The 22,914-nt window shown below is 43.8% G+C and overlaps 1 protein-coding gene across 1 annotated transcript; it reads left to right on the top strand.

The window, feature by feature from the left end:
• Positions 1-2,578: 2,578 nt before the first annotated feature.
• FAM111B (FAM111 trypsin like peptidase B) lies at positions 2,579-14,096 on the top strand. Its single transcript, XM_080816484.1, has 3 exons — positions 2,579-2,994; positions 3,803-3,969; positions 11,129-14,096. Exons 1-3 carry the CDS (start codon positions 2,787-2,789, stop codon positions 13,244-13,246), a joined length of 2,493 nt encoding a protein of 830 aa, XP_080672610.1. The 5' UTR covers positions 2,579-2,786; the 3' UTR covers positions 13,247-14,096.
• The last annotated feature ends 8,818 nt before the right edge of the window (positions 14,097-22,914 follow it).

Here is a 22,914-nt window from a genome sequence, read left to right as displayed (position 1 = left end):
CTCTGTCTCCTTCCTCATCTCTAGTACTCTCTGTGTTTTGTTCTTCTTTCTCTTGTTTTTCCTTAAAAAGTCTTACCAGGAGTTTATCTCAATTTTTTTGACATAGAAAAGGAAGTGGGCTGCAAGCTGTAAGGAGATGTTAATTTAAGTTACATTTCTTTTGCCTTTGTTTCCCACATCGCTGCGTACATCTTTTTCTCCTCTACTTCACAGCAGAGTCCCTATTCTTCTGTATTTTCAACATCAACTAGATCCACGCCTTGCAGATGGGTCCCTAAGAAAGGAAATGATGAATGGACAGACAGAAGACTGAATCCATATGGAGACGTGTTTCAAGGAACCCGCATGCGTTGAAATGCTACAAAGGCAGTCTTGGCACAATAAAGGACTTTGGGTTTGGCATCTGACGGGAGTGAAAGTCATTCCAAGGACTACCTTTAGGCGATTTACTTACCCTGTTTCCTGATGTGTGAAACAGGGAATGAATGAAGCAGAAAGACGAAATGAGGCACTGCTCTGGGCAATTTCAAATTTCAATGCCTGATGTTGATCGGACACTTCCCACTCTGCTCTCCTGACCCCTATGCCCACGCACTCTGCTCCCCATTGTCAGCACCCAGAAATACTTAGCTGCCAAGGCAACGACAGGTACCAGGCTGGCTTTGCTCCCTCGAAGCGTTCACAAAACCTCCAAGGACCCAGAGTGATGGAACCAGAGACCGGTGAAGAGGACCTTAGCTAAATGAGACCAAGGCAAGTTGGGAAAAGAGGGTTGAGCCAGCCTGAGCCAGAGCAACCTTGGACAGACCCACGTACTTTCAGAGAACACCTAACGCGGCGTAAGACAGTCCCACCTCTCTGTTCGGTGCCACAGGCGCAGCCTCCTAAAAAGATGGGAGGCTCTTGGACGACAGAGAATGAAAGAGTGAGTAAACGAACACCACGTTGCCATTGGCCACAATGAGTGTCAATCCTCACCCGCTTCTCAGCCCCCCGCTTTTCCCGCCCCTTTTCATCAGGCACGTTCTCTGGCGCCCTCTGCAGGCGGTGCTCGGAACTCCAGCCCCGGTGGAGAGGCTTTGCGCCTGCGAGTATCCAACCGCTGGATGTGGGGGAATATTCGCCTGCCTGGGCGGTTCTGCAAGTGGACTGCCTATGCAGACCCGGTCACCAGGACCTGCCCGTACGAAAGCCAGAGGGCGCATAGGGAAGGCCACACAGGAAAAACTAAGGGCTGTGGGGAGCGGGACTGGAGGGAAGCAGAGGCCAGAAAGTGCTGGGAAGGGCTCCGGTTCTGGAAGCTATTATTGGAAGAAAACAGAGAAGCAGTGGTAGGGGGCTGAGGACACCATGCCTGCCGGCTTGGGTCTTAATCTTTGCTTTGCTTTGCTTAGCTGTTTGTCTTTAGGAGAGTTGTTTGATGTCTCTCTATGGCTACAATTTCCTTTAAAATGGGGATAATGGTAGCGGCCTCCTATGGTTGGATAAAGGATAAAACTAGTTAGTATCTGTAAATATCCAGAGTACGTTTGGGTCAGTGAAAGTAACGGTTGGCTTTAGAGATGGCCACCAGCAGCACTGGCATCACCTCTTGAGAAATGCACGTCACCGCGCCACTCCAGCCTTAGCGAGTCAGCATCTCCACCGAGGCGGCTGAGAAATGTTTCGACAAGCAGATCATCATAAACTTCGATGATGAATCATACACTTTGCCAAGACCTGGTCTGAGTTTCGGCGGTTTTTAAAGCCACCCAAATGAAAAATTGGGACACGAATGGAAGGGGAATCACAAAGGGGCAGACTGGTTTAAGTTACAAATAGGGAATCAAGACCCCCAAGAGGGGAGTGAACTTGTCTAAGGTCTCCCTGCAAGAAACTGTGCCACTCTAAACTCCTCCAGTGCCCCATACCCCCAACTAGGTTTTAGGCAAACTATCCTGTTCCTAATCTGTGAAATGGGTGCAAAAGCCAACCTAACTCCAGGGGTGACTGCGAAGGTCACACGAGACTCAAATCAACTACAAAACACCGCCCCGCTGGGAATAGGGACTGAACTAAAATGATCAACCACCCTCAGGCCCCAGAACCCGAAATGCAGCGGGTCCCTGGGTCCCCGCTGGGAGGATTTCCCTCGAAGAGGTCCTTGATAAATAAGACTCCCGCAAGTCACAGAGGTTGGAGACAAGAAGTTCAGATCTCTGGGCCTCTTGCTTTGGCCTGAGTGAGTGCAATAGCTTCTGCGCGAGGCTCGTTCTTTTGCTGGGGGCTCCGAGTCCACTACACGGACCACAGGAGCTCTGCTGCCCGCTTTGGGCCCTTTTGTCCGCTGGACACATGAAGGTACCGGCGCGGCTCCTGCCCAGTGCGGACCAGCTCGGCAGCGGCCGCCGAGTCCCACCCGGCACGATCCTCGCGCCCTCGCCCACCCGCAGGCCGAACGTTAGCCCCGCCGCTCCAGACGCGGGCGCGCACCCCCACCTTGCGGACCCGTCGTGGAGTCCGCCGCGCGAGAGCGGAAATCACCTGCTCCTCCCACTCCCGCCTGCGCTCGCCCAGCTCCCCGCCCGACGGCAGAGGCGTGGGGGGGGAGGGGAAGAGAAGACTGCGCAGTCGGTCCCGGATCGGGATGCTGCCCTGGGACAGGGTGCGGACTGCGTGCGTGGGCGGGATCGAGCCGCAGCACCAGTCGGCCAGCGCCCGCCCGGGCCCATTCCGGGAATCTCCCCCGCCCCGGGACTCACCAACTCGCGGGATGGGGTCCACGCCCAGCCCCTACCGCCCGCCCAATGGGTTCCCGAAGTGGCTGTGTTCCTGGCCAATGGGAACAGACACCGCCCCCTCGCCGCCAGACGTCTGAACCGAGAGCGGGGACTGCGCACTTCCACTTTCCCCGAAGGAAGAGTTCCCGCAGGAAGCCGGCCCGGCCCCATCCTCTGAGCTCTTGCGAATCCCGGGACAGCGGTCACCGGCAGCGTGGGCACACTCGACGCATCCGTGAGTGGTGCTTGGGTCCTCAGTCGGACGTGGAGTTCTTAGAGGGCGGTTGTGAAGAGCGCTAGGCAAAGGACCTTGGTCCTGAGCCAAGAGGTTTGGGGGGTAAGGGGTAAGCAGCCTCCCATTGCGGGAACCCCCTTTTCGCCCCGCCCCCACCCCACCCCCCCCCGCCAGCCTCAAAGATCAAGACTTTTCCTCCTAGAAAGACACTTGGAGATCAGCTAGGAAGCTGTTTCAGCTACCCTGCTGTGTGCCTGGGCATCCGGAGGGGAGAGAATGGGGGGTGGGGCAGGTCAAATAGCATAACTGCTGCCCAGAGTCACTGAATCATGATCTTTGAGGGCAGGGTCCAGTATCTTCCTTTTCAACAAGCCCAGAGGGGTAATTCACAGAACTCTACTCAGGCCTGGGTGAGCCTCAGAACTGTTAGGCTTTTCCTTTAGCTGGTTCTTCCCCTGGCTTCCAGTAGCTTCCTCACATGTGTGCACCGACCGATATTCAACTGAAATTTCGAGGGGTACCCACTTGTAGATCTCGGATTCTGTGTGTAGCTGTAGCTCTCTTCTCTCTAGCAGTCTGCCCCACAAACTCCAGCCACTGAGGCCTCCCGTGACCCTGAACTTGTCTTCTCAACTCAAGGAAACTGCCAGTCTTCTGTTCCCTTCCCTGAGATATGGAAAGCTAGATGTTCATAGGGATTACCTCATTTGATTTCTCTCTCTGAGGGATGGGAGATCACTGTTCTGCACTGCCTGGGACCCAATGTTTGAAAGTTGTTTCACGTACCTCATCTTTCCTTTGTTTTTAGTCATTGCAAGTGGGGGAGGAAATCCACTTCTTGTTTCTCTGACTTGGCCACTAACGGAAGTGAGTCATAGTTCCTTAGAAGTCATCATGAACTCCATGAAGCCTGAAGAGAACAAGTCATTCACTGCTACAGAAGATGGCCAGAGTAGCAGACCTGAAGATTCAAAGGTATGTCTCCTTTTTAACAACTCAGCATATTCTAACCATAGCACAGTATTAGGATCCTGGTAGAGGATAAGCTGATAAAGAATGGTGGTTAGAAGCCCTTCCTCTGTGTTGTGGAAAGTATATTTGGGAGATCACATCTATAACTGCTTGTGCAAAACCAGATGATAGTGTATGAATTAGCAGTGCAAAGTGTGCCTTTTTAGACAACAAGATGACTAAAAAAACACTGTAGACGCTTGATACCAGAAGGACAGGCCAAAATAATACAGTTACTACATATTGAGAAATTAGTGTGTACCTGAAATTATTCTCACAACTTCTTGTGGATTATCTCATTCAACATTTAATAAAACAATAGATATTGTCATCATCCCCGTTTCAAAATTGAAGAAACCGAAACCCACCTTTCTTAAAGTTGCAAAAATGATGAACTTGACGGTGAGGATTTGAATCCAGGCTTCAAAGTTGGTTTTTGGCCAACACAGAATATGCAAAATGATAATACTGACTCAAGATACAAACAAGTGTTTTGGAGTGCAGAGAGGAGAATGCTTCATTCACACTCAAGAAATTAAGGCAGTTTCATCTGAGAAAGATTCTACAGTATGAATAGACTTTCACCAGGGAAGTGTATCCAGCATGAGGGAATAGTTTGAGTTGAGTCATACACACATGAAAACATATCTGGGAGCAGTCTAGATAGACTTGATGATATAGAAGAATTCAAGAATGTGGTAACTAATAATGCTGGGAAGATAGTTTGGGAAAAGTTTCCAGTAGGCTTTATTTTAAGAAGAACTTTTTTCTCAGGAAAAAATCCTCTAATTGTGAAATAATGAAGTGGGTTCATTGAATTAGAATTAAATAAAATGTAAGGTTAATTTCTTCTAATCACTAGCCACATTTCAGGTCCTCAGTAGCCATGTGTGGGTAATGGCCGCCATATTGGACAAACAGATGTAGAACATTTCCATCACTGAGGAAAGTTCCATGGGACAGTGCTGCACCAGGTTCAGGACGTCTGTGGCCTTGCTATGCCAAGTGTGATCCACACACACCAGTAACACTGATCTTGCCTGGGAGCGTGTGACACCTCTCTGTGATCTGCGTTTTAACAAGACCCCAACCCCCATATGATTCACAGGGGCGTTAAAATTTGAGAAACACTGATCTGAGATACCCTTCTAGTTGGACACTCCTTATGGTGAAATATTTATTTAGCTTATATAGTATTGTTTCAAAAGGGGAAATTTTTAACCCCGTGAGAAAATAAAAGGGATTCATGGTCCCTGTGTCAGGAAAGTACAGAGAACTGGGCTGAGCTTTAATGCAGCACCACGCCGTTGTTTCAAGGATTCATTTATGTTTCCCATCACTACACTCTGCTTTTCATGCTGTCCTCTGGCTGGTTTTCTGCATGGTGACAACAGAACTTCGGTAATTTCAGAGTGCATACCTGCATTTGCTGCCATTTAGATAATAAGTCCATCCTGGGACGCTGAGAAAAATTCCTTCGGCATGTAACTTTCCACCATTGCTATACCAAACTGTGTGGTTCAAGGAGACACTCGAGCAAGCAAGGCCTGTCCCCGAGCTGGCATGAATTCATTTCTGTAGACATTGATAGTTGTGACGAAATGGCAGAGAGGTGCAGTGGATTTTTGGAGAAGAGCAGCAGTATCCTTTAAGTCCTTGCACTCCATGTTTAAGGATTTGGGTTTCGTTCTATGTCAAGAAGTATGTACAGGTTTTATCCTTGAATTTTTAAAGAGGAGATTTTAACTTAAAATTTTGGCTGAATTATTCATCTTGAAATTCCTATGGCTACACTGTTCAGTATGATAGCCACTAGCCACATGTGGCTATTTAAATTTAACTTCAACTTAATTAAAGTTAAGTAATGAAAATATATAATATATAAAATACATAATTCAGACCCTCACTCACAGTGAGTGCACCTCACCTGAGTCTGACATCTTGGGTGGGGTAGATATTGTTGGGCATCTCCATCAGTTACCTAAGAATAAATATAAGAAGTGACTTATATATCCTTCTGGATAAAAATTATAAGATTTATTGGAAGACAATGAAAAGAGATCTAAATTGATGTTGAACTATAAGATACTTAGGAATAGGAAAGCTCAACATACTTAAGATGTCAGTTCATCTTAAATTCACATATTGATTTAATATAATCTCAATTAGGAGTGTGACAGTGTATTTTTGAGGCACTTAATAAGATGACTAAAAGTTAATGGAAGAACAAAGGACCAATAGCCAAGACATTTATGAGTATAAAGAGTAAAGTGAGGAGAGTGTCCCTATCAGATATGAATGCTTATTATAAGGTTGTACTAATTAAGAGAGTATTTGGCCAGATGTAGAAAACTGTAGCACTGGAACAGAGCAGAGAGCATGGAGACAAACCATAAAATATATGAAAGTGTCTTTGTATTAGTTTGTCAGGTTTGCTGTAACACAGTACCACAAACTGGGTTCCTTAAACATCAGACATTTATTGTCTCATGGTTCTTGAGGTTCACAGCCCCAGGTCAAGGTGTCAGTATGCTTGTCAGCTTCTGTGAGCTCTGAGGGAATGATCAGAGACCTCTCTCCTTGGCTTGTGGGTGGCCATCTTTCTCATGTGTCTCTTCATATGGTCTTTCTTATATGTACGTCTGTCTCTCTGTCCCAGTTTCTCCTCTTTGTAAGGACGTGAGTCAGATTAGAGTAGGGACCCACCTTACTCCAGTATGAGCTCATCTAAACTAACTACAACAACCCTGTTTCCAAAAAAGGTCACATCTTGAGGTAATGGGGGTTAGGAATTCCACACATGAATTTTGGGGCAGGGGGTACAGAGTTCAGCCTGTACTCTCATATGGTAAAACTGGCAGTTATGATCAGTGGAGAAAGGGTGAATGATTCAGTATTAGTGCTGGGAAAATTATTTATCTCTGAAGCAAAAATTTTTAAAAGACTGAAACCTCCGTCAGGCCATATACCAAAAAAAGAAGCTGAGATGAAAGACTTGACTAGAAAAAGCAAGCCTTTACACTTTTTAGAAAAAAAAAATAGATTAATTCCATGAAAGTTAATCTTATGACATAGAATGATTAATAAACTTGACAACAGAAAACTAAGGCCTTCTTATCTTGAATGATGCCTAATGAGAATGAAAAAGCAAGCCAGATACTCAGAGTATATGTTTAACATATATAATAAGTAAACAAATTCTATCTGGAGTATAGAAAAGATTTTCGAAAGTCAAAAGGAAAATAGTCTAATAGAAAAATGGGCAAGAGACTTGAACAGGCAGAAGCACGGAAAGAGGTTTAACTCCCATTAGTATATTAAACTAATTAATTAAGATGCGATTTCACATCTGCAAGTTGGCAAACATCGACAGTTGGGCAGTACAGTCTTTTGATGAGGATGCCGATGTAAGGAGACTCTTACTGTCCACTGGGGGAAATGCAAAGTGGTACAACTATTCCGTAAATAATACGGTGCTATTTAATAAAGGGAAGTATTCAGAGATCCTAAATTGGAGGAGTCTCATTCCTATCCCTGAGTGACATTCTTGCATATGTGTACCAGGCAACATTCAAGGATATTCACAGCAGAATGGAACCACTGTTTTTAGTAGAAAAAAACCTGGAAATGACCTAAATGTGCATACACGGTTAATTGTTTCAATGAATTCTATTTAACTGTAGAAGTGAATGTGGGAGGGCACCTGGGTGGCTCAGTCAGTTAAGCAGCTGCCAGCTCTGCAGAGAGTCTGCTTCTCCCTGTCCCTCTGCCTGCTGCTCTGCCTTCTTGTGCTCTTTATTTCTCTGTCAAATAAATAAATAAAATCTTAAAAAAAAAAAAAAGAAGAAGTGAATGTAGGACTCCATCAGTTAGAATTAGTCTCAGAAAAGTAGTGAAAGAAATCACAGAACAAACTTAATAGGACGCCTTTCCATAAAATTGAAATAAGGCACAACCATACAGTGTGGTACTTCTATTTTAACAATATATGTTTATGTACCTAAAGAAAATGTAAACAAATAATCAGTTTAAAATAAATTCAGGGGACGCCTGGGTGGCTCAGTGGATTAGGCTTCTGCCTTTGGCTCAAGTCATGATCCCAGGGTCCTGGGATCAAGCCCGGCATCAAGCTCCCTGCTAAGTGGGGAGCCTACTTCTCCCTCTGGCTCTGCTATTCCCCCTGCTTGTACTCTTTCTCTCTCTCTCTGTTAGATAAATAAATAAAACAAATTCAGGATGAGTGTCTTTAAGAATGAGAGAGGTATATAAGGTAAAAGAGGAGCTTCTTATAAATTGTAATATGCTATTTCTTAATCTGGGACATAGATACAGAGATGTTTATCAGGAGATGTCCTATACTGCTTTTGCATGTAACATATATTGCAAGTTTTTCTAAATGATATATGAGTTAAAATAAAGGAAGAAGCTGAGTGTGCTTTACAGAGTGCTAGCCTGGGTGGTTGAGTGGATGGTGACCCTGTTAACAGACTCAGGAAACCCAGCAAGAAGGGAAGTATCGGGAGTAAGGTTTATGACTTCAGTTTGGAAAGTCTTGAGGATGAAATGCCTCTAATGTATCCAGGGGCAAATGTCAAGGACTGAACACCATATTAATATCTGGAATTCAAATGAGAGGACATTGCTGCAGATACAGATTTGGACAGTAAGTAGTAGCTGAAAATGGGAAGGAAAAGAAAGCACCACAAATACTGTTACGCTGAAAAGAAATAAAAAATTAAAAAAAAAAAGAACTTCTCAAATTCAACACACACAAAACAGACAGTCATATAAAAAAATGGGCAGAAGATATGAACAGACACTTCTCCAATGAAGACATACAAATGGCTACCAGACACATGAAAAAATGTTCATCATCACTAGCCATCAGGGAGATTCAAATCAAAACCACGTTGAGATACCACCTTACACCAGTTAGAATGGCCAAAATTAGCAAGACAGGAAACAACCTGTGTTGGAGAGGATGTGGAGAAAGGGGAACCCTCTTACACTGTTGGTGGGAATGCAAGTTGGTGCAGCCACTTTGGAGAACAGTGTGGAGATTCCTTAAGAAATTAAAAATAGAACTACCCTATGACCCTGCAATTGCACTACTGGGTATTTACCCCAAAGATACAGATGGAGTGAAAAGAAGGGCCATCTGTACCCCAATGTTTATAGCAGCCATGGCCATGGTCGCCAAACTGTGGAAAGAACCAAGATGCCCTTCAACGGATGAATGGATAAGGAAGATGTGGTCCATATACACTATGGAGTATTATGCCTCCATCAGAAAGGACGAATACCCAACTTTTGTAGCAACATGGACAGGACTGGAAGAGATTATGCTGAGTGAAATAAGTCAAACAGAGAGAGTCAAGTATCATATGGTTTCACTTATTTGTGGAGCATAACAAATAACATGGAGGACAAGGGGAGATGGAGAGGAGAAGGGAGTTGAGGGAAATTGGAAGGGGAGGTGAACCATGAGAGGCTGTGGACTCTGAAAAACAACCTGAGGGTTTTGAAGGGGCGAGGGGTGGGAGGTTGGGGGAGCCAGGTGGTGGGTATTAGGGAGGGCACAGATTGCATTGGAGCACTGGGTGTGGTGCAAAAACAATGAATACTGTTACACTGAAAAGAAATAAAAAATTTTAAAAAAAAGGAAGCACCATGAGAGGAAGAAACTCACTGTGCCTGAAACCAAAGCTCATTCAGTAGCACTGGCCTCCCAGATAAACCAAGCCCCTCCATCCCTCCTGAGTTTACGGTCTTCAGCTTTAGTCTTCAGTTCATATAGGTCCAAGCCTTGAGAGTCCATAAGAAGTCCCATCCAAGTTCTACCAAATCCTGTGCTGTCGTGTTTTTCACTTATGTCCTTGGTTTTCATTCCTGTTGCTATCAGATTATCAACACTTTTTCCCAGACTATTGCCAATGGGTTCTGTGTGTATATGTTTTTGAATACATATATTTATTTGATTATGACCATGTGTATTTTCCTGTATATCTATCCCGTCCTGGGATTTATCAGTCATTTTAGTATATCATGTATTTCCTTAGTGCTGTTTAAAGTAATACAGAGTAGAACTAAACAGATACTTGGGAATTTTTGAAAGGCGATGTTTCAACTGTCCAAGAGGTGCATTAAATAACTCCAGCTTTACTATTAAGTAACGCACATTTTAAAAACAGTCAAATTAAATGGCATTTCATCTATCAATTGGCAGACATTTAAGATAATAGTACTGAAATCCTTTGGAGGAGTCAGCCTTGTGGTCGGTCTTTTTGGGCAGCAAGTGGAGGAGGAGCAGGAGGAATTGATACAATTTCTCTGGAAAGCAGTTTGGCAGCATAGATGTTGTGAAATACGTTGTAACCTTAGTTTCAGTATTTCTACAGCTGGGAAACTGGCCTAGGGAAATATTCCGTTTCTGACATTCCGACAAAATGTTTTATGTATAGAAATGTTTGTCGTATTTAGAGTAGTAAAAACTTGGAAACAGTCTTAAGTATCCAGCAACAGAAGAATGAATTAGAAATTATTGTACAGGGACTCCTGGGTGGCTCAGTTGGTTAAGCAGCTGCCTTCGGCTCAGGTCATGATCCCAGCGTCCTGGGATCGAGTCCCACATCGGGCTCCTTGCTCCGCGGGGAGCCTGCTTCTCCCTCTGCCACTCTGTCTGCCTGTGCTCACTCTCTCTCTCTCTGACAAGTAAATAAATATAATCTTTAAAAAAAAATTATTGTACAGTGACATATCCTGTGGCCCCTCAAATTGTTTCAGAGGTTATTTAATGGCATATAATATCATCGAATACAAATATATTTCATGACATGTCAGTCAATGGCAGGTTGCTTATTAAAGAGAAAGTTCATGCAGCATAGCACAATTTAAAGAACATAAGATTTCTGTGTGCCTGTAAAATCATAGAAACAAATAAAACAACATGTAGAATGGTTATCTCTGGTGATAGAGTAATAATTGGTATTTTTTCTCCATTATTCATTATCCATGTTATTATCACTTCTTCTTCACAGTATTTATTAGTTTTATAAGTAGAAAAACATGAAGCATTATTATTAAAGGTGGTTCTTACTAAGTTCTTGGTCTTTCCTTTTTTAAGGATACAGTCTTGACGCAGACGTGTCTTGGCTCACCTGCTGCTCACTCTCTCTCTGACAGTAAAGAAAATAGCAGTCTCATTAAGCTAAAAAGTGAAGTCAAGCATGAAGCATCTGTGGAAATTCAGAATCCAGACCTGAACACCAGTAAAAAATGTTTTTTTACTTTTTCATTGAATAAACCCTCCGGGAAATCAGACTTTAGTGTGTTTACAGCACATGGTAAACTCACAGAGAATATCTACTCAGCCCTGAGAGCAAATGGCAATTTCAGTAAAAGGATGGAGAAGCATCTTAATAAGAACATCTTTGCTTATGAAAAGAATACAATAGGCGGGTATGTAAATTTAGGAATGCCTCTCAAGTGCCTGCCTGAAAATGCCCATTTTAATATAACACCTGGTCCAAAAAAGAGTGACCCGGAAGATGACCAGATACTACGCCAGTGTGAAAATCCGAACATGGAATGCGTTCTTTTTCATGTGGTTTCTGCTGGAAGGAGTGTAAAGAAGATTCTCAGGATCAAGGAAATTTACGAAAAAAGAAGTACACTTTGTATCTATGCCATAAAGGGTGAGACTATCGGAGAAGCTCTAATCAAGGATGGCCGATTTCGTCCTGACCTTGACGAACTTGAATGGGAATTAAGGGAAGGTCATCAGAAAATTCATGAAAAACAGTCCCTGGTGGATGAAGTATCTGGAAAAACCTTAGAAATGGACATTGTTAAGAAACGTGTCAGTAAAGGTGCCCCTAAAAAAATTAAAAAGAATGAAAATGCCAATGATGAAACCAGTCCCTGGAATCAGATACAGTCTGAGATCAAAGAACATGAACCAGAGACAGATGGGGAGACTGAAGATGTAGAGGCCAACAGAGAAAAAATTGTCCCACCTCAGAATCTAGCACATGATATTGCAGGTAAAAAACGACGCACAATTTGTAGAATTAGGAATTATTATAGTAATAGTCTCAACAGAAGACGCTGGAAGAATAACTCAAGACATAGGCAAAGGCCCCATGAGGTTATGCAGCATGTTATTAAGCAAGCTCTCCTGAGGACAGCAACTGACCTCTGGCTAAAGAATTGCCAATTGTTGGACAAAAGTATAATGGATCAATATCCAAATTTGAATGAGGAAGCACTTCAGATGAGAAAGTATTTTCGGGATGAACGGAAGAGAACCAAACTGACAAGCTTTCAACAGTTCAACGTATATAAAAAGTATTTTGGAAAAGTGACTGAAAATTCTATGTCAGTTGCAACTTGTGAAGATCTTCTCCGTCTTAGTGAGTCAGTTGGGTTCATGATGTGGGACAATAATGGAAACAAAGGGAATGCTACTTGCTTTGTCTTCAATCATGATTATATTTTCACCTGTCGGCATGTAATACATTTAATGGTGGGAGAAGGCATACATCCAGGGTTTTGGCCAGGTATAATAAGCAAATGTGCAAAGGTATCTTTTAATTATAAAAGGTTCTGCCCTAACAATGTTGATTGGTATGCCCTTGAGCCATGGTTTGAAGTGTCTGATGAATCTCTAGATTATGCCATTTTAAAGCTAAGCAAAAATGGAAATGGATTTCCTCCAGGCTTGTTTGGACGAATTTCCTCTCCACCGCTTAGTGGTTTGATTTATATAATTGGTCACCCAGAAGGCCAGGTCAAGAAAATAGATGGCTGTGCTGTGGTTCCTATAAATCAGCGGTTAGAGAGGTACCCAGAACAGCATCGAGATGAGGTGGTAGGACATCATGCTGCCACTTACAATGCTTTCTCTATGTTCACCCAAAGAAGTTTCCTACCAGAAGTCGGTAGCAATAACACACTTAGCTATGATACCTGTTTTTCCAGTGGGTCCTCCGGCTCCCCGGTGTTTGATACATCTGGTGAATTAGTTGCTATCCACACTGTTGGGCATTTTTATGATCATGGAGGTAGAGCCTATGCCATTATTGAATTTGGCTATTCTATGTGTTCAATTCTTTGTGATGTTAAACAGAAGAATGAGAGGTTGTATAATTTCTTAATCAAAGAGAACAACGAGAACCATAATGAAAACCATAACAAACAAGAGTTGTTTCAGTCTCAACAGACTCTACCCATGGAACACTAGGAAAAAAAATGTTTTATTCAAGAAAATATGCCAATAGCTTAGAGTATTGGGGGATGTTAAAGTATAATGAATATTCTTTTTATTTTTATTTTTAAAAAATTTGTCAGAGCACAAGCAGGGGGAGTTGGAGGCAGAGGGAGAAGCAGGCTCCCTGCTGAGCAAGTGTCACATATACCCTGATGTGTATTGTTAACCTGAGCAGCATTGCTAACAATAGCCAAACTACAGAAAAAGCCCAAGTGTGCATCAGCTGATGCTGATGAATGGGGGCACCTGGTGGCTCAGTTCGTTAAGCAACTGCCTTCGGCTCAGGTCATGATCCCCGAGTTCCAGGATCGTGTCCGACATCAGGCTCCCAGCTGTATGGGGAGTCTGCTTCTCCCTCTGATCTTCTCTTCCCTCAAGCTTTCTCTCACTGTCTCTCTCTCAAATAAATAAATAAAATCTTAAAAAAAAAAAAAAGAAATGGAAGATGTGGTATATATTTGCAGTGGAATATTACTCAGCCATCAAAAGTAATGAAATCTTGCCATTTGTAACAATGTGGATGCAGCTAAAGTGTATTATGCTATGCAAAATAAGTCCGAGAACGACAAATACCATGATTTTATTCATGTGGCATTTAAGAAACAAAGCAGATGGACGTGTGGGGAAGGGGGAAAAATAAGAAAAGAGAGGGAAACAAACCATAAGAATAAACTGAGGGTTGATGGAGGGAGATGGGTGGGGGATGGGCTAAATGGGTGATGAGTGTTGAGGAGGGCGCTTGTCTTGTTGAGCACTGGGTGCTGTATGTATGTGACGAATCAGTAGACTCTATTGAAATTAATATCACACTATATGTTAACTAGACTTTAAATAGAAATTTGAAGAAAATAAATAATATCTCTAATTTGCAACTAAGATTGTAAATCAGATTCTTTAAAATAGATGCACTTGCCTCTTATTGGGAGATAGAAATAAGATGGAGACCATCTTTTCTCTTCTGGCAAACAATGTGGTAGAGAAATGAGTGTCTAGAGAGAGTAGTGTTGGCCACCATTAAGTGTCAGTGTCTAGTCCGTAGCTTCATGTGTATTGAAGAGTGATTGCAAGCAGTAGCAGCAGCCAAAATATCCATATTGCAATGTCTGGTCATTTACTTTGATAGTGTGGAGAGGCATTTTTAACAGCTTCCTCATCCACCTTCCTGATCCCTGGTTTCCAACTAAGAAGGTGAATTCTTGAACTCCATTCCAGCGCTGGCCCTTTGAATCCCTCCCACTGCTTTTTGTCATTCTAAAGATGTTCTAAGGATGCCTGGGGGGCTCATTGGTGTAAGCATCCAACTCTTAGTTTCATTGGCTCCAGTCATGATTTCATGGGTTAGGGGATTGAGCCCCATGCCAGGTTCTGTGCTCAGCTTGAAACATTCTCTCCCTCTGTCCCTCCCTGCCCTCACAAATAAATACATCTTTTAAAAGTGTTCTAGCAATTAATCCCTTCAGCTGAAACTCTTTTACCCGCACAGATCTCTGGTACACTCTTCCTACCAACTAGCCTTTGATTGTCCAAATATGTGATCGCCTCTCAGTTGTGCCGAAGCCATAAATCTCAGAGAAATTGTTGGTTCAGGAACTCTATATCTGTATGTGTGTTAGAAAGGTACAGGAACAACTGCTAAATTTCAAAAGAAAAATAGAATGAGGTTATTTCTCACATGGTAGTTTAAAGATACAGCCCTCTGTGGTTGTGGGAGTTTCAGGGTGTGATGGTATTAGGTTTTCTCTGCCAGGTCAAAGATGGCCACTAAACCTCCAGCCAACACACCTACACCACAGCCAGGAGTAGAACAAAAATGTACAAAAGGGGAGTATACCTCTTCCTAAGAACACCATCTCGAAAATGCATCTATCACAGCTGCTGGTAACCGTTGTCTACAACATAGTTATGTAGCCCACTTAGCTGAGAGTTAGGCTGTGAAATGTAGTGTTTTTCTGGATAACCAGATAGATGCCCAGCCTTAAATTCTCTTGCTTTGAAATAAAGGGAAAATGGATTTTGAATGAACTATCATGTCAACCCACTCATCTAGCCTCTCTGGTATCTATATACACTCTTCTCTCCACTTACAAAGCATACTTACCCACCCCCAACATAGTCCAGAATTCCGGGTGATGTGCATGTCTCCCCATCATGTCTGGATGCAGCTCCTCATAGCCCAGAGATGAATCTGCCTGTTCCCTTTCACCCTACTCACACACCCAATAGACTGTGGCAAACTATGGCCAAAATCCAACCTCTTAAAGTAAAATTTCAATTCAGAAAAGAGAATGGAAAACGCAACTGTTACTGTCCCTTAGCAGTGATCAAATTCTCTTGGGCAGAAAGTGCGGGTTGCCCAGCTCTAGCAGGGAGCACAATTTTAGGTCACTGCAGTTCTTGGTCACTGCTCATGGCAGTTGAAATTGCCTTGACCTTTGTCCTTCAGAACCTCGGATGTTGTCCTTCAGGTTGTTCTTTTCTATTGTTTTCTGTGGCCATTTCTTTTTCTTCTGTAAAGTCCAGTTATAATAATTTAGGATTTATGTGTAGTAAAATACATCGCCTTTGGTATATAAGTCTATGAATTCTGACATATACATATACTGGAGTATTTAACTACCACAATCAAAAAGTTAAGCAGCATTTTTTTAGAAAACATAGTACAAGCTTCCAGAAATTTAAAGATAATTTCAGTCAGTGTATAGCTTTCCCGAACTTCTAGGAGCAATGTGGAGCATGTTCCACGGTGAGGTGATAAATTTGCTGTTAATTTTCATTTCTTTTACTTCTGGAACATTCGAATCAGAATCCAGTCTACACATTGCATTTGGTCTGTAGGAGTCTCTTCAGTCCCTTTTAATGTATAAATTCCCCTTTTATCTTTTTCCTGACATGTATTTATTGAGTAAAGTGGATCGTACTTGTCCTGTAGAATATTCCACATTCTGTACCTTGCAACACCTTGCAATTCCATCCTCGTAGTGTCATTTAATGTGTAGTTGGAGTCCCTGTATTTCCAGTAAGTGGTGGTTAAATCTAGAGGCTCAATTATATTCAGTTTGGACTTTTTGCCAAGAATAATTCCTAGGTGATTCTAAGGGATGTCTGGCCTTACATTTACTGTGGGCCAATATCTGGTCCTCATATCCTTAGCATCATGAGATTCAGGATAACTCTCACTAGCTTCCTAAAACTGAGCACTGAATAGAATGTCATAGGAGCTCACCACTTCCAGGAACTGAGCAGAAATCATTTTCCATCCTCATTCATCAACCTTTAAAATGCACTCCCACAAAATTCCCTGGTTGCGGATGGCAAAGTTTAGCAACTCTTGAAAATTCTCTTTGTAAAAAATTTTTCCCATGCCTTCTGCAAGTCACCCTCAGATCATAGTAAGTTTAATTCTCTTGTGAAGGTTAATGTTATTATTAACTTGACGCAGCCACAAGGTGACCAGATACTTGGTCAAACATTATTCTAGGTGTTTCTGGGAGGGTATTTTTTTTTAAATGAGATGAACATTTAAATTGATAGACTGAAGAAAGCAGTTTGCTCTCCCTAATGCGGGAGGGCCTCATCCAGTCAGTTGAAAGCCTGAATAGAACAGATTTATTTGGGAGACCCCCAAGTAACAAGGTATGCTTCCTGTATGGCTGTCTTTGAATTGGGACATTGACTTTTTCCTGCCTTTGTACTTGAACTGAAACATTGGCTCTTTTTGGGTCTCAAGCTTGCCCGGTTCTCAGACCTTCAGACTCAAATTAGAACTTCACGAGCAGCTTTTCTGGGATTCCATTTTGCTAACTCACCTTGAAGATCCTGGAACTTTCCAGCATCCATAAGCACATGAATCAACTGCCTATAATCATATAATTTTATATATGTTTATGGATTCTGTTCCTCGGAAGAACCCTAATACATATGGGAGCAGGACCTCTACAGTGAGACATAGAGCAGGAGGGAAACGTCATCTTTCTCTTACCAGAAGACAAAAGAGAAACAGCAAAGAGGATGTGTCATTCAAGTTTAGAAGCCTCCCATATACCATATGGGTCTTAGAAGCCTCCCATATACCATAACACCAATTCTATGAAACTTCCCTATCCTTTGTAAATGAATGTCTTTAATTTCACAAACAGGATGGGGAAATTTGTATATGCAGTTGCCACTGGAATTCAGTAACATAAAAATATCAATCTCAGAGTTCTAGTAAAGATGAGATAGATATTTCAGACCAAATCTCCCATGCTGTACACACACACACACACACACACACACACACACAGGCACACTGAAGAACAAGAAAAATCTAGACTTAAAATAGGAAACACCCGTGTGAAGGCATCAAAGCTGTAGCCAAAGAAGCTACCAAAGCTGTATTCTACCAAAGTACAGGGCCAATACCCCAGTGAGGAGGGAATCCCAAACAGGTCAGTTCTGTAGTTAGTACTGATTTTACCTTAGAGGTACCTGCCAGTTCTGGAGATGACTGGGAGGCTGAGAAGCTGACCAGACATTTGAAGACAATCATGAAGCTGAGAAGGCACAAGAATTAGAGCTTAAGGCCTATCAAGTAGTAGGGGTTCTGGTAAACACAGGATTTGGAATGTAAAGTGTTGCATTTATAAATAAGAATGTTCCGGATATTGGCTCAGTCTTCACAGGGATACAAGTCAGTTTGAAATCACCTCAGTCCAAATTTGGTTAAGGTGACTGGAGATTACTAGGGATGCCAGCCCAGCCATCTCCCAGAATGAATTGTAAAGTCTCTTTGGAGGAAGGTTATATCATCCGGAGTCTTGTATTTTTTTCTACAAGACAAAATTTGCTATGTAAAAATGAAATCTTGGGCTTTTAAAGAGAAAGAAAGGGACTTGGTGACATAGATTAAGAAAGATGGCCAAGATGTAGACTTGATGAGAAGAATGTGACCATATTCTTCTATGCAATAACAACATGAGAAATGTATTATGATTATTTACTTATACACCAATTGAAGGGCCCAACATGTTTGAGAGACAGGCCTTCTTTCTTAATTATTATCTGAATAATGGGGAGTTAAGTTCTATTCTAAGCATTTGACTTATCCTTTCTCTACCAGACAACCATGGGGACTGACATTTCGTGTTTGGTATTTACTGAAATTGAAAGAAAGAATTATGCAACAAAGGGTCACGTATAACTCTAACCAAAAGGATATCTTTAGACATGTCCACAACGCTGTGGGACCTTTTGTCAAATCCTGGGAGCCCACAATGCCTCTTGCTACACCACACACATAACGATTCCAGATCTGATCCTGTTGCTGCAATTAAATGTCTAATAAAAATTGTCACAGGAGCTCCAGTTGGGGGAATCAGATCCTCAAATGTATGCTTTTAAATAGCATGCAAAGGAAGTCTGCCTCTCTCAGTGGCAATCCTGGGAGGCAAAGCATATGCCACCGCTGAACTTGCCTGCCACTTGATCCTGCCCCATCCCTTTGAACCAAAGGTGGGTCCAACCAGATGCCCAGACAAGAGGTGGTTCTAAGTTCTTATGGTAAGATGCGTTTTCCACCAAAATTTTCGGTAAAGCTTATCACTGGGATGTGCAGGAGTCAGACCAAGAGACCCTGGGACTTTGCCACAACAAGCACATCTAAACTTGGGATATATAGCTCAAGTGTTACTCTTGGGTGCTGGCATCCCTGAAGCCCTCTCTATGCCACCACTCCCTTTCCTCGTTTCTGTGTTACAGCACACCAGTTGTAACTCTCTTTTTACCTTCTTCACATTTAACTTATTTGGTTATGACAATGTTACATTCTTCTTTATATCCCCAGTGCTTACACTATTTAGCACGTACTTAAAAGTTCTAGTAACTCCAAAAAGAGTGGATACACTTTTTTATTTTTATTTATTTTTTTTTTATTTTTTTTTGGATACACACTTTTTTAAAAGAAGAATCTAGATGTATAGTTCTTAGACATAGGTCAATGAGAAATGAGTAAAGGCTACCCTATAGCGTAATCACGGGACCTCTACCGCAACAGGTAATTGTCCTAGAACACCACAAATCAGTTAAAGATGAGGTCCCAAGAGTCGGCTCCTCCAGCTCTTCCGTCTTTGCTGCTTGGTCCTCCCAGGCTTCACCCAACCCTGCAAAGGACAGCTAAGAAGAGAAAACTGGAGGCTGGTCCACACCTCCATGGTGAGAAGACTTGCTAATCTACCTTCACAGAACACTCGCTTTGGCCGGGGTTTGCTTTTGTTTTGTTTTTTTTCTTGTTGATTGTGAAAGTCAGTTATACAATTAAAGTAGAACCAAAAAAACAAACCCTCAGAATGAAATCTGACCAGGGATTCTTCTGGTCAGTCTCATCATGTTGTGCAACCACTTTGCCAACTGCCAGTGAAGGAGGAAAGGCTGGATACAGAAAGTAACTGGCAGGCTTCCAGAAACAGAAACTGGCTGCCGGCGCCACGGGATTACAGTGTGCTTTTGCTGTTGTTGCTGCTATACAAAGACCTGAGAAGAAACCCAAGGTTGAGGAACTAAACTTCCTAATATGTTATATCTTGATTAACAAAAGAAAAATATATAACAAAATATACTTTTAAAGTCCTGCCTGCTCCCTCCTTTTCGGGCCAGAAATTCCTGGCGGCTAAGTTAATAAAACAACAAACCCAGACAACTTAGCCTCACGCCAAGAATCCCTTTACATGTTTACAGTAAATCCAGGATATCGTCAATGATGGAGAAAAGGGCACTTGACGCCCAGCAAGCTGAAGTCGATCGATGCTAAACTGGAGAGGCAGCAACGCAGCCCCAGCAGGCCAAGCCATCCTCAGTTCTGGCACTGTTAGGCCAACAGCCGGATCTAGGAGGACCACTTGAGCGGGAGCGTCCAGACCGTAGCTTCTCAGCTCTCTGCAAAAGTCTCCGGCTTGCCCAGCACACAGCGAAGGAAAAACCGTTTCCTGCCCGGGGGGAAGGGAGGGTAGGGCAAACCTCCTCCCTATTGTGCTGCTATTGGGCAGGAAGGATGTCAATCCTCGCCCTGGCTCCGCCCCCTTCCCTTTCTCTGAGGCTCGTCCTCTCGCGCCACCTACAGGCGGCGCCCGGACTCCGCTCGCTGTGAAGAAACGCCCTCGCTGGGCGGGGGTTCTTAGGGACTCAGCTCCCCGGGCAGGGACTTTCCAAGAAAGGGGGCTGCCGGCGCCCATCTCGGGCCCCACAGCTTCGAGTTTAACAGCGCCGGGAGAGGATTCTGGAGGGACAGAAGGGGACAGCGGGACGAGGGGACAGCGGGGCGGGGCAGAGCTGAGGGGGCGAAGGGCGGAGTCGCGGTGGGGTCACGGAAACCCAGCGAGCGATGGAAAGGAAGCCAATCCCAGAGCCCGAAGCCGTGGGGCCAGCTCTCTCCTCCGCAAAGTGGGGGGATAAAAATGGTGCCCGTTTCGAGAGTGCTGTGATTTAAAATCTGTGGAGTGCGCCGCCGGGCAGAGTGTGACAATGCACAACTGACTTGAAGTTTCTTCTAAGCGGGAGTCTCTCCAGGGTGGTTTTTTTTTTAAGATTTTTTTTTTTTTTTTTTGACAGAGATCACAAGCAGGCAGAGAGGCAGGCAGAGAGAGAGGAGGAAGCAGGCTCCCTGCTGAGCAGAGAGCCCGATGCGGGGCTCGATCCCAGGACTCTGGGATCATGACTGAGCGCAAGGCAGAGGCTTTAACCCACTGAGCCTCCCAGGCGCCCCTCCAGGGTGTTTTTTTTAAAGATGCAACCTGCTGAGGATCCCAGGACCCTGGGATCAGGACCCGAGCCGAAGGCAGACGCTTAACGGACTGAGCCACCCAGCTGCCCCAAGATCTGCATTTTTAAAAGCCTGCCCTGAATATTTTTTATAGACACTAAAGTTGGGGAATCGCTCATCTAGGCCAGTCTCTTTGGTTTGCAAATGAAGGAACTAAGAGGGGTCCAAAGTCTCCGCAGCGTCCTAAAAGGCTGTAAGGTTCTAAGACTAAAATCCTAGGATACATCTGTCTTTCCCTCCAACTAGCAAATTTACGGGGTTCCTAATCTATGAAATGGAGACAAAGTCACACCCACTGCCCAAACGGTGAATGTGAGGATTAAATGAGACTCAGGTGTGTCAAGCGCAACCCCAACGAGCCACAAATGATGAATGAAGGTTCCCATGCTACCCCGTCCAGTTTCCGGAGGTGCAAAGGACGGTCCCCGCCAGGAAGCCCTTAAGTAAAACAGCGCGCCTTAGAAGTGCGAATCTCAGGAGGGTTACTGAGGAAGGGGTTAGGGAACGTCCATCCCTGGGGCTCAGGCCCGCCCAGCCAGGTCGGGGGCTGCTGGTGCACCAGGAATGACCGGCGGCGGGTTTCTGCGTTGTTCTGTAGGAGGGAGGACGGAGGGCATTCCAGCACGCGTCCCCTGCGCGTACCCAAGGCCGAGGCGCTCTGGCCTCTGGCCACGACTGCGCGGACTGCGATGGATACCGCTCTTCCCGGAGAAAGGATGAGCCCCGCGTGCAGGCAGCCTTCCCCTTGGAGTCTCTGCAATCAGGGCGGTGCAGGCACCCTCCTAAAAGTCTGAGCAGATCCCCCCAGCCCTACTCCCATGAGGGCGTTACCTCCATAGGCGTTATGCCCTCCAGATCTTGGGATCTGGAGTCTTAGTCTCTGAATTTAGGAATCCAGGTCCCTCAACACTTTAACCTCAAGGTGAAATGAACATCACCTTGTCCTGCTGGTGGAAGAGTAATTTGGTACATTCTTTCTGTACTAGTAATTTGGCAATATTCCCCGAACCTAGAAATCATGTTCACTTTTGACATAGTGCACAGCCTTGCAGACAGGTAGGCACCAAGCAGAATAATACGATAGTCATAAAAAAAGAAACATGAGGGCGCCTGGGTGGCTCAGTGGGTTAAAGCCTCTGCCTTCGGCTCAGGTCATGATCTCAGGGTCCTGGGATCGAGGCCCGGATCGGGCTCTCTGATCAGCAGGGAGCCTGCTTCCCTTCCTCTCTCGCTCTACCTGCCTCTGTGCCTACTTGTGATCTCAGTCAAATAAATAAAATCTTAAAAAAAAAAAAAGAAACATGAAAATGCCTATCATTTATGGAGTGTTTGTGCCTGGTGTGTTTGGACCCTCATTCCATTCACTGCCTCACTGAAACCTCCCCACATTATGAAGTAGTACTAGCAGGTGCATGTTCTTAAACTGGCGGTAGCAGAAGTCAAAGAGAGGCAAACAGAAAGAACCAGTGCCACCCAAGGTCAAGCCAGGCAAGTTTTCATTCTGTGCACATTCCCCTGGCTGAAGCAAATCAGGTGGTTATGTCTGACATTAATGAGGTGGGAGGAACTTCGAAGTCACAGGGCAAGAGGTGTATGTACAGGGCAGGGTGGAGATTTGAGAACAATCTCTCACATTCATTATCTGGTTCTTCCAGTTCTCCAGACTTTCCAAAACCAGAGAAACAGAATTAGGGTTTTCCTAATTTCCAGAAAATCAAAATAAATGTTTTCTAAGGCAAAATTACATAAAACTTTACAAAACTTTAAACAGCAGACATGTATAGTGTGTCCTGGGAAAGTACTGTGCTTAGAACTATATTGTATAAACTGCTCTGGATCCATGAATATG

This window comes from Martes martes, assembly GCF_963455335.1.
Source record: "Martes martes genome assembly, chromosome: 10".
NCBI classification, from domain to species: Eukaryota; Metazoa; Chordata; class Mammalia; order Carnivora; family Mustelidae; genus Martes; species Martes martes.
Note: the sequence above shows the minus strand (reverse complement) of the source record. Positions and strands in the feature narration are given on the sequence as shown.

Bases quoted from the DNA above. Each gene is read 5' to 3' on its own strand.
- FAM111B (XM_080816484.1), top strand. From the start codon at position 2,787: ATGGGTTCCCGAAGTGGCTGTGTTCCTGGCCAATGGGAACAGACACCG. The intron at 2,995-3,802 runs GTGAGTGGTGCT...CTTTGTTTTTAG, and splicing joins TGGGCACACTCGACGCATCC to TCATTGCAAGTGGGGGAGGA. The intron at 3,970-11,128 runs GTATGTCTCCTT...TCCTTTTTTAAG, and splicing joins GCAGACCTGAAGATTCAAAG to GATACAGTCTTGACGCAGAC.